The sequence below is a fragment of the Schistocerca serialis genome, chromosome 1 (genome assembly GCF_023864345.2).
Source record: "Schistocerca serialis cubense isolate TAMUIC-IGC-003099 chromosome 1, iqSchSeri2.2, whole genome shotgun sequence".
NCBI lineage: Eukaryota > Metazoa > Arthropoda > Insecta > Orthoptera > Acrididae > Schistocerca > Schistocerca serialis.
This window is the reverse complement of record NC_064638.1, coordinates 446,471,161-446,490,086: the sequence shown is the minus strand read 5'-3', so window position 1 is coordinate 446,490,086 and position 18,926 is coordinate 446,471,161. Positions and strand designations below refer to the sequence as shown.

At 40.4% G+C, this 18,926-nt stretch overlaps 1 protein-coding gene across 1 annotated transcript in view; it reads right to left on the bottom strand.

Moving 5' to 3' along the window:
* Positions 1 to 18,926, bottom strand: part of LOC126472828 (carboxylesterase 4A-like) — a 360,882-nt gene that overhangs the window by 66,445 nt on the left and 275,511 nt on the right. The window contains exons 9-10 of the mRNA XM_050099963.1: positions 8,241 to 8,410; positions 3,040 to 3,175 (exon numbers count right to left, since the gene is read on the bottom strand). Coding sequence (XP_049955920.1) covers positions 3,040 to 3,175; positions 8,241 to 8,410 — 306 coding nt within the window. The remainder of the gene's footprint in view (positions 1 to 3,039; positions 3,176 to 8,240; positions 8,411 to 18,926) is intronic.

Genomic DNA, 18,926 nt, shown 5'->3' with positions numbered 1-18,926 from the left:
ATGTGAGAAAGTAATTTTAGGTTTCTTCAGCAGATGGCAGCAGTGGCAGGGAAGTAACTGCAACATGGCGGACATGCATTTGAGCTTTGAAGCACGGAAGCAGATAATTAAGTGGTACTGGAAGTTTGAGAATGTAGCTGCAGTTCGAAGACAGTGGAGAAGTGAGTATGGTACAGAACCACCTTCAAGGTCAACAATTACATGTATATGAGACAAATTCGAAATTCATGGAACAGTGTGTGATGTGCATAAAGGTTGATCAGGGCGACCTCATACAGCTACACGTGATGATTCCACAACTGCGGTCTTGGAACTGTTTCAGCATTCGCCTCAAAAATCTTCAAGGCAAGCAGTAGGTGAGAGTAATGTAAGTGCTAGTAGTGTGCTATGCATTCTGAAGAAAGACAAGTTTCATGTGTACATTCCAAGGCTGGTGCAACAGCTAAGTGACGATGATCCAGATTGAAGGTTAGAATTTTGCGAATGGATTCAGGAGATGGTGAGATATGAACCGGGGTTTATGGGTAGCATAATTTGGTTTTATGAAGCCCAATCCAAACTCAATGGAACTGTCAATAGGCACAAGCGTGTGTACTGGGCTGAAGATAATCCTCACATTACAATAGAAAAGGCTGTGAATTTGCCTGGTGTAAAGTGCGGTGTGGTTTGTCTGCAAGGGGACTCATTGGGCCTTTCTGCTTTGAAGGTACTGTTACTGGAGAAATGTACCTAACAATGCTTGCTGACTCCATATTCCCTGCCATTCGTGCATTATACGGTAATGATGAGTTTTATTTCCAAGATGACGCCTGACCGCACTATCATAGGGGCATACGAGCATACCTGGATCACAATGTGCCAGGCCAGTGGATAGGACGCAGGGGGCCAATCGAGTTTCCTGCATGCTCTCCAGACCTCACGCTGCTGGATTTCTTCTTATGGTGCACAGAAAAGATGAGGTGTACAAATGTAAACCACGTAACCTGGACACACTTTGGAATGAGATTCAGGCGGTGTGCGCAGAAATCTCATTGGACACTTTGGTATGATGTATGGAATCAGTGGTGACTCATACCCAGAAATGTATTGATGCTGAAGGCCACCAGTTTGAACATTAATCACATTTGCAAAGTACTTTTATTTTTCCAATTGGACTTTAAGCTTTCCATTTCCAGTAATTTAACATTGTAGAACTGGAAATAAATTTTCTATGATGCTTCAAAGTGTGTATACATTTTTTGATGCACCCTGTATTTGCTGGATGTATTCCAAGCTCTGTCTTCCTCTATAGTTTTTACCCTCTACAACTCCCTCTAGTACCATGGAAGTTATTATCTAATGCCTTAACAAATGTCGTATCATTGTGTCCCTTCTTTGTGTCAGTGTTTTCCGTATATTCCCTTCCTTGTTGATTCTGTGGAGAACCTCCTCTTTTTTTATGTTATCAATCCATGTAACTTTCAACGTTCTGATATAGCACCACATCTCAAATGGTTCAGTTCTCTTCTTTTCCAATTTTCCCACAGTCACTGTTTCAGTACAACATGATACTGTGCTACAAATGTACTCACAAATTTCTTCCTCAAAATAAGACCTATGTTTGATACTAGTAGCCATCTCTTGGCTAAGAATGACCTTTTTGCCAGTGCTAGTCTGTTTTTTATGTTCTCTTTTTTCCCTCCGTCATGGGTTATTTTGCTGCCTAGGCAGCAGAATTTCTTAATTTCATCTACCTCATGACCCCCAGTTCTAATGTTAAGTTTCTTGGTATTCTCATTCCTGCTAATTCTCAATACTGTTGTCTTTCTTTGATTTACCCTCCCATCATTGTTTCTTTGATGTATAGGCTGAACAGTAGGGGTGAAAGACTAGGTTCCTGTCTTACACCCTTTTTAATCTGAGAACCTTGTTCTTGGTCACCCACTGATATTTCCCCACAGATTCTTATACATATTGTATATTACCCATCTTTCCCTACAGCGTACCCTCATTTTCTCAGAATTTCGAATGGCTTGCACTATTATACATTGTTTAGTGCTTTTTTCAGGCCAACAAAGCTTATGAATGTGTCTTGGTTTTTCTTCAGTCTTCCTTCTGTTATCAGCCAAAATGTCAGAACTGTCACTCTGGTTGGATAATAAGTTAAAATATCCCATTTCTGAGAAAAATTAGGCTTTAGAATAATTTATATTAATCCTCTAATTAAACAGATAAAACTTCTGAGTGTACTACATCTCATAAAGGTAAGAAGGTAAAGGTCCCATCCTGACCCAACACTACATCTTATTAAATCTTATACAAGGAATATTTCCATGAAAAACGTCTCTATAGGGAATATTTACGTCATGCCAATCGACTAAATGTAAGTTCATATTTGAGCAGTAAAAATCAGGAAAATGCAGCTCGTATTTCTTTTTTTTTGGTATTTCAGGTTAGTGCTGTATATAAATTAGATCACAACAGAAACAGAAAAATGTATTTGTGTTTGGAGCTATAGCAGAGCAAGTGGATACGTTTTACATTGCTAAGTTTATGGTGTAATGTTTAACTTTTTATTTATATGCTAATCAGCTGCCCAATGCTTCCTCCAAATAGTGTGTGTTGTTTCTTCCTGTACTATTCTATGTATTTGACATTAATAAATTACATTAAATTATTTGAACAATTAATGAAAAATATCAATACAAAAATGAAATAAAGTGTACATTAATAAATGACTCCAGAAACATAGGCGCACATTAATATATGACTCCTGAAACATAAGGGGTGGTATAGGGTGACAAAGGATTGCCATATCTTGGACCATGTACCTTTTGTTCTTTTTGTCCAGTTTATGAAACTGTGGCAATAAAAAGAAGTTTCAAAGTGCCATTTATTAGTTGTTGTGAGACTGCTAAGCTCTTGATAATATAGTGCACCACCAGAAGTAAAATATGCTGTTTTTTATCATCTGAAAATCCCCATAAATAGTTTTGTTATTCTACATCCATTCTACACCAGAAATTTGCTGGCTTTGACAGTCTAACAGCTATTACCTACCAGTAATGTTGAGAGAGCTTCCATACAGATCTGGTCCGGGCTGATCATAGTAGTATGAGTACACTGGTTGAGGGCTGTTTACCAGAAGCTCCAGCTGGTGTGCATGAGGTGCTACAAACTGGCTGTCAGAGACAACCTGGAAATGAAAATATTATCATGAATTACTAGAACAATAACTGCTGTTCTTATTTGCATCCCCATGACAGAATCAATATAAAATAGCCATTTTTGCTAACATGAATTGCACAATAGTTTTTTTGGTTCATCATTTTGACACTGACAACATTTTTTTTGATACAGATAACCGATACCATGTATAGTATCAATTTTGCATAGGTTAAAATTATCTCAGCTGTTGAACTAAAAGAATTCATATGACTTTGGATAAGATGTATTATATTTTAAGCTAAAATGTATAAAAAAGAAATTAATGTGTTACAATCGATATGCAGTAACAGTTAAAATAACTCTTCTTTTAAAAATATTTGAAATTATGATATTTCTGGCATACATAAAATTCATATTATTAATTGTGCAATCAAATGCTAATTATTAAATTTATTTCTGGATTTATTTATGAAGTAATTATATAATTTGGTAAAAATTCTTCTCCTGTCAAGAAAATATGTAAACTCGTTTGCTTTGTAAACAGTTTGGAATATTGTTAGTGCCACAGAATGTAAGTAGTGGTTGGCATGCCTCAGATGGAAACACACGTATTTTGCTAATCTTGTCTCTAATAATGTAATTTGTGGTTTGACAAAAGTGGAGATTGTGAGTCAGTGTGGTATAGGAGGATTGGATAAAACAAAAAGATACTTATAGCAACAGGCAAATCTTCATCAGTTATTTAGTGAAACAAGAACCCACAATGTTAAATCAAAATTTTCAGCAGCAAGAATGTACTCCTAGACATAACAAGACTGAGCCATCAACAACAACAATGAGATAATGAAGATAAGTAAAAAGTTATTATTTTGTATATCTTACACCTCTCGAAACATTTGAAAATAATGAATATACTAAGACAATGATTTTAATAGTGATGTGTGGAAGGATAAAATTACAAGTGAAACATGGATTGTGCAAGAACTGGAACGGAAGAGAACTGAAGCATTTGAGATGTGAAATGTTGAAAATTAGCTTGACTATTATGTCAAGGAATGTGGAGGTTGTCGGCAGGCTTCGTGAGGAAAACACTGACAAGGAGAGGGGACTGGATGACAAGGCATGGGTTAAGACATCAGGGAATAACTTCCATGGTACTAGAGGGAGCTGCAGGAGGTGAATACTGTAGAAGAAGAGAGATACTGGAATAAATCCAGTAAATAACTGAGGATGTAGGTTGCAACTGCTACTCTGAGATTGAAAGGTTGGCACTGGAGAGGAATTTGTGGTGGGTCAGTCAGAAAACTGAAAACAAAAAAAAAGTGTGGCAGAATATCAGAGAGACATTTGGAACTACCAGTACAAGACTATGTGGCATGTTTGCCACATCTTGTGTGAACTGATGTGCAATGGTTGAACTGCTCATTGTTTGTACACAGTATTTCAGTTGCACAGAAGTGGTATGGCATTGTTGACGTATGTGGAATATACAAAGCATGCACACTTTGTTGACATTGAAAACTCTGATCACAGTCAGTTTGAGGTGGGCAGGGAACTGAACGGCACATATAGCACTATTTAATCACCGGAAAGAACATTTCAAGTATAAAGAAACATTCAGCACCAGTATGTACTGAATTGATCATATAATAAAATCCAGTGCCAGAATATTTATCTTGTTTTAAGTGCCCGAAGCCACCAAACAATAAGGCACAAACCATGGCTGTGACATTGTGGCAGTTTCTAGCTCACATGTATCCATTAGACTGAATTTATAGATTGGAAAGCCTGTTTTGTATTTTTTTTTGCCCCATCAGAATAATTCTACTCGCATAAATGTACCACATTGCTACATGAAATTCGTTCCACAAGTAGTATTACGTATGTGAATGAGACGCAGTTGAGTCATCCACGTGAGAAAGCCCTCTTGCAAGCAGACGAATAGTGTCCTGTGTTCCACATGGATCGAACTTATCTAAAATTCTTGTCATTTTAGAGACTAAAAGTTTTCATGCTATTCTATTCTCTGAAAGTTAGAAGTGAAGTTTGGAAGTTGAGAAGTAAAAAGTTATAAACATTCTTGATAAAATGTGTTTGGGGTAACAGCTGCTCAGAGTATGTAATTCCTGTATGTAAGAAGTAAGTTTTTTGTTCTTTAGATGTAATGTTATGACATGTACAACACCCTTACCTTTGTTTAACTTTTACACTGGCTTCCGTTTGATTCACAGTGAATGTCAGAGAAAAGAATAGAATTTCAAAACATTCTGCAATGCATGTCAATTCATGGCATTCACACAGACTATCAGTTAAATGGAATGAAGCATCAAATTTTCTTGGGAAGAAAGCATTTTTGCTGAAGTTGGTGTGTGAGGGTGTTGTGCACAGTTCTGTTGCCTGCTCAGATTGGCAGTTAATTTAATCATGCTGCACTCATCATGTAGTAGTCATTGATTTTCTGCTTTTTTTTGTCTATTAATTTTGTTGTTTGCTTAGTTGTCATGACACATTATGAAGAACAACTTAATGTTTTTGCTGTAAGAGTTCTTACAGAAAAGATGTTGAATACATGGAATAAAGAAAGTGATTAGGACTTTGCAAAACAAAGAAAAAGACTAAACTGTACAAAAATCAGAACGTAAATTTGTTAAAGTTTTCATTAAAAATTCCCGTTTTAAAAATGAAGATCAGGTATGCCAAAAGAGAAACATACAGTTTTTGACCTTATTTGGAACTTAAAAAGAAAACAAGACACAGAAGATAATACTGTTTGTTGTGTTTGGCTGCATACGGTTGGCCAGTAATAGTCCAATGCAAGGAAGGATAGAAAATGAGGAATTCTACTTATTGATGGTGGTTATTATAGTAGAATGAACCCATGATTAAATTTTTGTTAGTATAAATGGTGTGAAATTTAGTGGACAGAGCTGCCTTCTATGGCAGTAATAATAGCTCTAAAGCAGTTGGGCATTGAGTCAAACTGAACTTGGCTGCCAATTAGGGGAACATCATTTCATGCTGCTTCAACTCCATGGCACAGGTTGTCGATTGCAGTGGCTGGTGGATGATGATGTGCTAGAATATTTTCAATCTATGACTAGAATTTTCAGTCCATGAGAGATTCAGCAAATGTGCTGGCCAGAGCAACAATCGAACAGCCTCTCTGTCGAAGTGGGTCAGGACAATATGGGTGATGTGCATTCTTGAGTTACATTTTTTAAAGATAAAGGCATGAAGATCTTGAGGGTAGGGCACAGCTGCCATCCATAACATGTCATAAATATTGTAGTATCCATCCAGATGATTGGTTATTTGAACCACCAGTAATGCACCTCTCTGTGCTGTCATGTCAAGAGAAGTCACAACAGTGCCCCAGTGATATGGCACATTATCATCCATAAAAAGTTCATGAATGGATGCAAATGGTCTCCAAGTAGCTGGATGTAACCATTTACAGTCAATTATCAGTTCAGTTTGACCAGAAGACCCAGTCTATTCTGTGTCAACACAGCCCACACCATTATGGAGTCACCACCAGCTTGCACAATGTCTTGTTGACAACTTAGGTCCATGGCTTTGTGACTTCTGTGCCACACTCAAACCCTACCACCAGCTCTTACCAACTGAAATCGGGACTCATCTGACAACGGTTCAACTAAAATGGTCATGAGCCTAGGAGAGGCACTGCAGGCAATGTCGAGTTGTTAGCAAAGGCACTTGCATTGGTTGTCTGCAGGCGTAATCCATTAACACCTAATGTCACCACAGTGTCCTAATGGATATGTTTGTCATACATCCCACATTTATTTTTGTGGTTATTTCATGCAGTGTTGCTTGTCTGTTAGCACTGACAACTCTACACAAACACTGCTGCTTTCAGCCGTTAAGTAAAGGCCATTGGCCACTGCATTGTCCATGGAGAGAGGTAATGCCTGAAATTTGGTATTCTTGGCATGCACTTGACATTGTGGGTCTTGGAATATTGAAATTCCTGCTGATATCCGAAATGGAATGTTCCACGCATGTAGCTGCAACTACTATTCCACGTTCAAATAACCGGCCGGGGTGGCTGAGTGGTTCTAGGCACTACAGTCTGGAACCGCGTGACCGTTACAGTTGCAAGTTCAAGTCCTGCCTCAGGCATGGATGTGTGTGATGTCCTTAGGTTAGTTAGGTTTAAGTAGTTCTAAGTTCTAGGGGACTGATGACCTCAGACGTTAAGTCCCACAGTGCTCAGAGCCATCTGAACCATTTTTAACCACATTCAAATCCTGTTGATACCCTTCATGTGGCCATAATCACATCAGGAACCATTTCACATGAGTCACCTAAGTACGAATGGCAGCTCTGTCAATGCACTGCCATTTTATACCTTGTGTATGTGGTACTACCACCATCTGTATATGTGCATTCGCCATCCCATGACTTTTGTCACTTCAGTATATGTACAAAAGGGCGTTACAGATGCCAAGCTTCACATATTTATTTTACGAAACTAACTTATTAATCAAGAATAAGAGGCTCCCTTTTCATATTATCTGATTATTATTTGTTTAAAATAGTTATTAACTGGGTAATTTGTATACAGCTTTGTCACAGCTGTGACCAATGCAGTAGCTCATTATCTCTTCTTGTCCTACAAATATTCTTTCTGAAATGACAAACATATTTGTCATTGTCATCTTGCATCGTAATACACATATTGCTACTATGTCCTAACATGCTTCTTGTAACTGAAATGTATGTGAGGTAAAGTTATAGGTTACGGTGGCCTTACTGACAGTCCCTGATCTCTGCCTGCCATACAAACTGATGCAAACATTCTGAATGCTAAACACATTTTTGGACACTTGAAAATGTATATGTTCATTTTTGAAGGTGTTCCTTCTTCATTCCCACAACTACCATTATCCTGGTGATTACAGTTATTTCAGATACTGTCATTTTTTTAAATTATAAAAAAGTGAAAGTTTCGTGTGGGTTCCCTGATTTTCATTATTAGTTTTTTTTTATCACAACTTCTTCCCCGCAGACGAACGTTTCATTGCAGAGCTTCTCTCCTGTTCCGCTGTGGTACTATGGCCTCGGCTCACCTGCAACATGGTGGCCAGCCCGGATGGCGCATACCGCCAGAGCAGCGCCTCGCGCACGGCTGCGCTGTCCCCCCAGCCGTACCGGCGTGCAACCTGTGGCAACACGCTGTCCTCCAGCAGCTGCCGCAGCTGCGCCTCCGACGCCTGCCGCACTCCGTCGTCCCATTCGTCTGCAACAACAATAATTTGTCAAAAACGAGAAAGGTGATCTTTCTCCATGACGACCTGCTGAAGTTCTCAGCGGAGTTCTCAAGCCAAACCCCAACTTATTGACAAATGCAGGGAGAATAATAGTGCGGGTAGAACAAGCCGCGCTTTCGTTATGCAGTGCTGGCTCTTCCACATTGCCTTTCTGCTTCAGGGCAGCATGACACTGACCACCTAATGGATACAGCATAGTGTGTTAACAGTAAGTTGCACAATGGGCTCCCTAGTTCTGAATCAGTAACAGTCAGAGGCCATTTGCCTTTTGGTTGCAGCCAAGGTTAGCTAGGTGACAGTACAGTGTGTGGAACCTATTATTCTGCTATTTCTTCACTCTGTTCCAGACAGCTTCCTCTGCTTCTCAGAAGTGCATGTAATTCAAATGGTTCAAATGGCTCTGAGCACTGTGGGACTTAACATCTGAGGTCATCAGTCCTACTTAAACCTAACCTGCGGACATCACACACATCCATGCCCGAGGCAGGATTCGAACCTGCGACCGTAGATGTCACACAGTTCAAGACTGAAGCACCTAGAACCACTCAGCCACTCCGGCCAGTCATGTAATTGTCACCGTCAATACATAAAATGATTTCTGTTTCAGTTACGAACAACATTTAAGCAATCGACCTCTGCTTTTGCTCTGAAACATAAAGAACAAGTTAATGTGTCTGCACTTTTGAAGGCGGAGCCGCTTCCCATCCGAGGCCTCACAGCCCTTCGCAGTCCATGTGGAGGTTCGAGTCCTCCCTCGGGCATGGGTGTGTATGTTTGTCCTTAGGATAATTTAGGTTAAGTAGTGTGTAAGCTTATGGACTGATGACCTTTGAAGTTAAGTCCCATAAGATTTCACACACATTTTTTTTGTCCATGTAGGCATCAGGCTTGTTTCCTCCACTCATTCCCCCCTCCCCCCCCCCCACCCCCCATCACCCTCTTTCAACCTGCCAACTTACAGTTAACACACTGTTCATATAGGTATTGCGTTTTTACGAAATAGCAGTGACTGTGTTTTTTAGAAATATTATGCAATGTTCCTTTGAAGGCACAGCGGCGACTACAGCCATTAAGAAATACTGTAAATGTATTTACAGTTGTGGATATGAACCACATTAGGCTGTGTATAGGAATAATGATAATGAAAATTTGTGCCAGACTGGGACTCGAGCCTGGATCTCCCACTTTACGTGAGCGGTCGCTGCTTTAACCACTTTAGCCATCTGAGCACGAATAATAGCTAGACCCAAACTTCCATGTGTCGTCTTCTGTGTGTTTCAACCTGAACTTGTACTTTAAATGTATTGCTGTCCAGGAGGATACATTTGTTGAGAGTCGAGCTAATAAATACAAAATAGCAGTGCCTGTATTACTAAGAAGTGCGATGCAATGTTTCTTCGCACATGCATGCATGTTCGAAGTCAGGCCCTTGACTCTCAATAAATATGTCGTTCCTGGTACATACATAATGTACGAGAGCAAGTTGTGCCATGAACTTTGACATATGGAAGTTTGGGTCTGGTTGTGATTTGTGCTTGGACAGCCAAAGTGGTTATGTGGGAAATTCCATGTTAGAATCCTGGTACAGTACAAATTTTCATTAGCTTCATTCCAATACACAGCCGAAAGTGGCTCACACTCGCAACTGCGAATACATTTCCTGTGCTCTGTTTTTAGTTTGCCAGTGTTGCAGCAGCTACCAGTATACATTCGTGGTCGGAAGTTGACGGACTTTGGCTGATCCAGAAGTAGGGACCCCTCACTCAGGACATAATGAACAAATAGTAAACGTTTCTCAATCTCATACACCGACAGCGTTGACATCATGGGCGTCCAAAAAGGGGGCAGGAGGGGAAGGGGAGGAAGTGGGAGCACTAGTTGTAGGGTGACGAACTCTCCCGTATATCTCAAGATTAGAAAAAAATTCTTTTTTATTTTCCTAGCTCCCTTATTGACAGCCTATTCTCCTGTACAATTCGTCTCTATCACTGTTGTAGGTATTAATCCTGCTTATTACTGTCAGTGGTTCAAATTTCCTGACCAACAGATATCAAAAAGTTTTCGTGTAATAATTGGTTCTGTTGTCAACGTGTAGTTTTTTTTCTGTTCGTGCTTCAACGGAAAGAAGATGGCTTGGTTCAAGGGAATCCGAGGAGAAATAATGACATAGCCCACACGTTTAGCGGGGCATGAGAAGGGGCAGTGTTTACTTGCTTCTAGGTCAGTACTGGCAACCCCTGGAAGCGATCACCTCATACCGATCAGCAGCTGTCTCATAAATAACTTACAGAAGTAACAAGGACCCACAAAAGTGGATTATAGAAATTTTCATGTTAAACACACTCGTTACATTATTTATTTCTCTATCGGCTGACACAACAAACTTAATATGACAATCATGTTTAGAGCACGTCAGTATAATACTGATTTCACTGATCTTTAGTCAGAAAGCTATCAAGGTATGTAGGTAAGTTAAAATAAACTGAAACTTCTAATATTTACAAAAGTAATACACTGTCAGAAAGAAACACAAATATGCACTTTCAGTTTAATGATCAAACACCTCATACCGATCAGCAGCTGTCTCATAAATAATTACTTGTCTATTACAATCAAGTGTTGCACAAAATGAAATTTAATCGACATTTTTACCTAAATTAGTCTAACAGTTTCTGTTAAGTAATTCATCTATGGAATGAAAGGAGTCAGTCACCAAATAATCTTTGAGACTCTGTCTAAACTGTCTTTTGTCTAAAGCTAAACTTGTCTGCTGGAAACTTATTGAAAATACATGTTTCAGAATAATGGGCCCATTTTTGCACCAAGTTAAATGATTTTAAATATTTATGTAGACTGTTTTTATTCCAAGTACTGATGTTGTGTGTTGAGCTTCATTAAAGAATAAGTATTTTGAGAAGCAGTAGTTAGTATATCCAATTCTTTGAACAGGTTTAGACATGCTGTTCTTGAATGTATGTCACAGATACATCTTATTACACACTTTTGCCATCTAAAAACGTTCTCTCGGTTTGTGGAGTTAATACAAAATGTGATACCGTATGATTTAATACAGTAAAAGTAAGCAAACTGGGTGAGGATTTCTTACATGCTGATTGTCATCCTTTGCAAGAGAACGCAATGTAGTTGTGCAGCTGAAACTTATTGCGGCTAATTCTCCCTCAAACCTCCCTTACAATGATGATCAGACGTTGATCATCTCTCTTGGAACCATAATCAAATAGTGATCGCCCTAACGTATTTTCTCCTGCATCTGGGATGCTGACATCTTACTCACGTAGAGGTCTCTCGTGTTTCTGAGAATGACCTACATGACATAAGTTTGGATGTAGTGTATACCAGGCCTATATGTGCCCCGAGTTCACGCAAGGGCACTTCTCTCTCCCTTGCTTGTCAGAGGCCGGATGCGAGAAGAGCACGGCACCCGTCTGCTGGAGCCAGGAAGGCGGCGAAGACTGAGCGTGCAATCCACCACTAAAACTATTTATTAATGATTACTCAAAAATGCTTCATTAATAATTTTATTTTACCCATAAAAATGGGGAACAGGTCAGTTTTATATGAGTAAGAGGCTTAGAACAACATTACCAGTCACAGTAACTCATAGTGAAACCCTTTTTCTGGTCGACATGTCACAGAGGAGCCTAACTGATTTATCTTTAATTAGTATTGAAGACGATACTGATATTGAAAGTAGTGACTCCGTAAATGATTTTGCAAAAAGCTATGGGACGGAAAGAAGATTTTTATGTAAGTAGTTTTGTAATTTGTAAAACTGAGTGGCTAATTATATCACATAGTGTTGCTTGTGTGATAGTAAATGAAGATTTAAAAAATTGTGCTTTTGCGTAAACCCTATAACACAACGAATATCCCAATGAGTTTTTGAATGCTAATGCTGAACTAGCTAGCCATCCAAACTTGAAACAGCAGCTGGGAGACACCAAGTTAGTGCTCGCATCTTGGCGATGCAAGGGTTAGGGCCTTCTCTCCACTGCTCCTCAACTTTATTTTTAGTTTGTACGCTTACCTTTTCCTGGAATATGCTGCTGCACAATAGTGTGTCAGAATGAGTAGACGAGGGCCATCTTGGTTCGGTTTTAGGTTGGTAACAATCTGTTCTATAGACCAACTAGAGGTTGGTTCTCAGATTGAATACTGGACCGGAGTTTCACTTTATACAAACATCCCAAAAAATGTAGCTTTCAAAACACCTCTGTTCAGTATAGGAGCGTAGATTTTTATACGCAGATCCGTTTCAACAAAAATTCTTCTGTGATTGTGGCCACTTCGTTTGTGATAAAACTACTGAAGTTTTGTCATTTCAGTGTATGATTGGTTTACAATGAATCAATAAAACAAATGGACGTGTTAAGCAACCAATTTGTAACACTTCGTTCCTGCATTATTTAAAAGTAGGTGGCCTATCAAAGTATATAATTTGAAGAGTAGCCGAGTGGTTGCTAGCATGGTAGCTGGGCGTGTTCGCTCAGGGGGGCAAGTCACCCCATATAATAATAATAAATAAATAATAAAAACTGAGTAAAGTTTAAAACGATGAACCTGAAGAGGTGTCAAGAGGTGTCATATGACATCCGCACACGCTTCAAGATGAAAAATAGCAAACAAACAGACAGAATGGGAAAAAACCACGTGTTTAGTGTCGCTGGGTTTAATGCAATTTTTTTAGGTAGGGAGATTTGGAACGGGGTCCACTAAGCCTTCTGAGTCCAAATGAGGAGCTGCTCGATTAAAGAAGTGGCGATATCATCAGGATTCACGTACTAGCAATAAAGGTTAGAGGGATTGGGGACATTCTGATCACATGCCTCAAGATCTTAGATTACTCCTTGTACTACCTTGCAGGCAACAGGCGGCCAGGCCTAAGGCCTGATCTTTGAGTGGTGTTTCATTAAATAATTCATATTTTGAAGAGGACTAAGAAAAGTCAAACATAATGACGATTAAGTTTTGGTCACCCAAAACTGATTACAAGTACAGCAAAAGTGATGTGGCTCATGTATTTCTCACAAATTAGTGACGCATACCAAACAAATACTGCCCTTGCTTGTAGAGGGTATGGTTATCAAGAGAGCTGTTAGTTTTATGTCTCTAGAAAGACTTTTTCGTAGAAAGAATGGGAGCGAAATAGCGGTTACTAACACAGTACTCTATATACCAGGTGGTTGTAATAAAAGCCCAGTGTGGGCTGTAATAATTGTATGGCAGCGAAACTTGCTAGATATTGTAATGCGGAATGCTGAAAAAAAATTAGTTCCACTTTTGGCGACCAGGTGCAAGTCTGATGCTGTGAATGCAATAAAGACGTATAGAAATATTTCCATACATAATGAATCAGGAATGTGGCGTAGACGGGAAAGGTCAAACAAGTGAGAATGGCCGGCCGCGGTGGCCATGCGGTTCTAGGCGCTCAGTCCGGAACCGCGCGACTGCTACGGTCGCAGGTTCGAATCCTGCCTCGGGCATGGATGTGTGTGGTGTCCTTAGGTTAGTTAGGTTTAAGTAGTTCTAAGTTCTAGGGGACTGATGACCATAGATGTTACGTCCCATAGTGCTCAGAGCCATTTGAACCATTTGAAGTGAGAATGTTGATTATATTATTAACCATCGCTTACACAATTTGTTCAGTATGAGCACCAGAGACATGACGAGATGCTGTACAGTGTCAGATCTACACCTTGTGGCCAAAATTGGAACTAATTTTTTTCCAATGTAAGTTGGTTCGGCATTAATGCATTAGCATATTTACCACGTTTTCATGCCATATGATTATTGCAGCCCACACTGCACCTGTGAGTAGCTGCACTTTACTTTTAACCACCTGGTAGCTTTTCGCACATCCTGACGAAAAGATCACTCTCTTCAAACTTTAAAATTCTCCTGTACCTTTCAGACGTTTGGCCAGTGCTGCTATGCAGTGTAGATAATGATGAAGAGAAAACTACATCGGGCCTCTCACAAACACTGACAGTAATCGAACACCATGGCCAAACGCTAGGAAACTGATGTTCAAAAAATGGCTCTGAGCACTATGGGACTTAACATCTATGGTCATCAGTCCCCTAGAACTTAGAACTACTTAAACCTAACTAACCTAAGGACAGCACACAACACCCAGCCATCACGAGGCAGAGAAAATCCTTGACCCCGCCGGGAATCGAACCCGGGAAGGAAACTGATGTTCCAACATTTCCATGTCTATGAGGTGTGTTGCTTAAAATATCTCTCTTATGCGATTGTATTTTAGTATAACGGGCGATGAAAAAATATCTGCGTGAGGGCATTACTGCAGTGTATATGCAACGTAGAATGACATGATGCCTGTATATGAGTCCCGACATTTAGGCAAGGAATTAATGTGTCGTTTGTGTCATTCCAACGGGCGTACTGTAAATAATTCGGAAACGTGAACTACGACGTCATTACCAAACGCGTCCAAACAGGACCAACGTGCTGTTATTCTGTTTTTGACTGCCACAGGACAGGCACCAGAAGACATCCGTCGGAGAACGAAGAATGTTAATTGAGCAGTATATCTGTCGAAAAACACCGTTGTGAAATGGTATGCTAAGCTCCTTGCTGGTCGCGATTCGATACAAGATGCAGGTCGATTTGGGAGGCAGTCTCATCTATTACCTGGTGTTCCCATCACTGGGGGACGGCACTCCGGGATTCTGGAGAAATTAGAGCATGCAATCAGGGCGAAACGTACGGGAAATCTGCGACAAGAAGGGTGCTGCGGCTTCACGACAACACTCGTTCCCGAATCACAAATGTCGCAACGCAGAAATTACGCCAACTCAAGAGCGAGATACACGAACACTCGCCCTAAAGTTCTGATCTCTTCACATGTGATTATCAAGCGTTCGGTGCCTTAAAAAAGACCTTGAAGGGTCGACGATACCTGACGGACGAGGATGTGCAGCAGGTAGCCATGGACTTCCTCACGCAGCAGGGCATGGTGTCTTGTCAAACGGGTATGTTCAACTTCTTGCGTCCTTGGGATGATCACGTCGATGGTCTCGGTGATTTTGCCTTATTGGCACATCGATTCTAGTCCGTAGGCCTTTGAAGGGAAACTTATTGATCAGCCTTTATAAAATTTCATTCATCTTCATTACCAAATATATTACACAAAAACACCACAAATAATATTCATAATTTACCAGAAGGGGCTCAGTCCCAACAGACAGATCATGTCCAGAGGGTCTGCATATTCAGCTTATCGCCATCCTTCAGGCTCTGAAATACGCTGAGTCATTGGCATGAGTGACATGTGAGCATCATACTGACAGATAGCACAGATGCTTCACAGAATGAATAATGACAAGATGGACTCCCACAACAACATGACAAGAAGAATAGGCAGGGGTCCTACCATAAGGACTACACCATGAGAAGAACGTAGGATTGTTCGACTGGCTCTGTTGAAATCGAACGGAGGGTACAAGCAAATTGTCCTCACAAACCTTCGAGAACAGATTATAGTAAGCTGCTTTGAGCTCTCGATTTGCCAAGTGTCGTATATGGCTAACACTATACCAAAGACAAAGAGACTTGCGTGGTGTAGAGATAGAGTCAACTGAGACATTGAGTGGTATTCTGTGGTGTTCAACTATGAATTTCACTTCTGTTTTTGGCCGTCAGATCAACGTCAGTGTGACTGTAGACGACTTGGTGAAATGTCACACGAATCAGCGATTCTCGAGACCCATAACTCTCCAACTCCTGGAAGCATGATGTGGGGGACTATTGGATATGACAGTAGGACTGATTTGGTAGGTGCTGAAGGGAGGCAGAATGATCGCCGGTACGTGGCAAGAATGGCAAACACTGTTGTCCTACTCACGATGAGCAGATTATTAAAAGATATATTCCAGCAGAGTAACGAGTATCTCACAGTGCATTTCACACCACAGACACGTTAAGGAACGTACAGATCCCTGACAGGCTTGCCTGATCCCCTCATCTGTCGCCTCTGCAGCCTTTTGGGATGCATCGGGAACACACGTACTTCTACTCCAGACTCCAGCGAGCGCTCTTCACGAACTGTCACTGCATAGGCTTCAGGCATGGCAAAGGTTCCTCAAGATGTCATTTGGAGACAACCTACTTCTATGCAACAACGAAACTAACAGTGTACTCATATCTACGAGCGAGTCACACCTCGTACAGATGTTGATGAGGAAAGTAAGTTCGTCCACAAAGTTTGATAAACATCGGTTTGATGCTTCATGGTGTGACACAGTATATTTCCGTTAGTGTAACTAGGACAACTGTTCGAGGAAGCATGTCGGCGATCCACCTGTGGCCATGTACGCCAGCAGCAGAGGTGAGGTTTAGTTGCGCTGCGGCGTCTTACCGCGGTGGAGCACGTCCCACAGTATTTAATATAAAGGGATTCCGTACATTGACTGTTTGTGACGGGCAACCTAAGACATGTGCAATATGCAGCCAAGACGGCTACATGTGTGTGCATTGTACCCGCATATCCTTTAATTTTTCTTTACTATCCACTGAGGACAGTAATGCCATCGCCGAATCTTACTGATATCCTTTCACCTTGAAATTTAATTCCACACTTGAACCCTTCTTTCATTTCCGTCATTGCTTCTTCGATGCATAGATTGAACGGTAGTGGCGAAAGACTACTTCCCTGTCTTACACCCTTTTTAATCCGAGCACTTTGTTCTTGGTCTTCCACTCTTATTGTCCCCTTTTGGCTCTTGACGTATTGCACTTTACCCGTCCTTCCCTTTGGCTTACCGTTATTTTTTTCAGAATTTCGAAACTATTGCACCATTTTACTTTGTCGAAAACTTTTTCCAGGTCGACAAATCCTATGAATGTTTGTTGGTTTTTCTTGAATCCTACTTCCATTACCAACCGCAACGACAGAGTTACTTCTCTGGTGCCTTTACCTTTCCTAAAGCCAAACTGGTCGTCATCTAACAGATCCTCAATCATCTTTTCCATTCTTCGGTATTTTATTCTTGCCAGCAACTTGGAAGCTTGAGCTGAAAAGCTGATGGTGCCATAAATCTCGCACTTGTTGGCTCTTATAATCTTGGGAATTGTGTGGATGATGTTTTTCCATAAATTTCGATGGTATGTCGTCGGACTCATGCATTCTACATACCAACGTGAATAGTCGTTTTGTTGCCACTTCCCCCAATGATTTTAAAAAGTCTGATGGAGTGTTATCTATCCCTGCAGCCTTATTCGATCTCAAGTCTTCCAAAACTATTAAACTCTGATTCTAATACTGGGTCCCCTACCTCTTCTAAATCGACTCCTGTTTCTTCTTCTGTCACGTCTATCACGTCGTCAGACAAGTCTCCCCTCATAGAGGCCTTCAGTGTACTCTTTCCACCTATGCCCTCTCTCCTCTACATTTAACAGTGGAATTCCTATTGCACTTTTAATGTTACCGACCTTGCTCTTAATTTCACCAAAGGCTGTTTTGACTTTTCTATATGCTGAGTCAGTCCTTCCGATAATAATCTCTTTTTAGAATTCTTCACATATTTTTATGCAGCCATTTCGCCATTGTTTCCCTGCACTTCCTATCTCTTTCATTCCTATGTTACTGGTATTTTTCCATTCCTGAATTTCCGTGAACATTTTTGTACTTTCTTCGTTTTTCAATCAAGTGAAGTATTTTTTCTGTTACCCATGGTTTCTTCGCAGTTGCGTTCTTTGGACCTACGTTTTTCTTTACAAGGTCAGTGGTTACCCTTTCTAGAGATGTCAATTCCTCTTCAACTTAACTGCCTACTGAGCTATTCCTTATCGCAGTATATATAGCCTCAGTGAACTTCAAGCGTATCATTGCATTCCTTTGTACTTCCGTATCCCATTTCTTTGCCCACTGATCCTTTCTGACTAATCTCTAAAACTTCAGCCTACTCTTCATCACTGTGATCTGAGTCTGTATCTGCTCCTGGGTACATCTTACAATCCAGTATCTGATTTCAGATTCTCTGCCTGACCATGTTGTAATCAACTGAAATCTTCCCGTACCTCCCGGCCATTTCCAAATATACCACCTTCTCTTGTGATTCTTGAACAGAGTATTCGCTATTCCTAGCTGAAATTTGTTACAGAACTCAGCCTTTCTCCTACTTCATTTCTACTACCATGCCCATATTCTCCCGTAAATCTTTCTTCTACTCCTTCCGCTACAACCACATTCCAATCCCTCATGACTATTAGATCTTCATCTTCATGTACATACTTTATTACCCGTTCAATATCCTCATATACTTTATCTTTTCATCTTCGTCTTGCTACACCGGCATGTATACCTGAACTAGCTCTGTTGGTGATGGTTCGCTGTCGATTCTGAGGAGAACTGAACTGAACTGTTCACAGTAACTCTGCCCAGCCTTCTTATTCATAACGAATCTTACTCCCGTTATACTGTTTCCCGCTGCTATTGATATT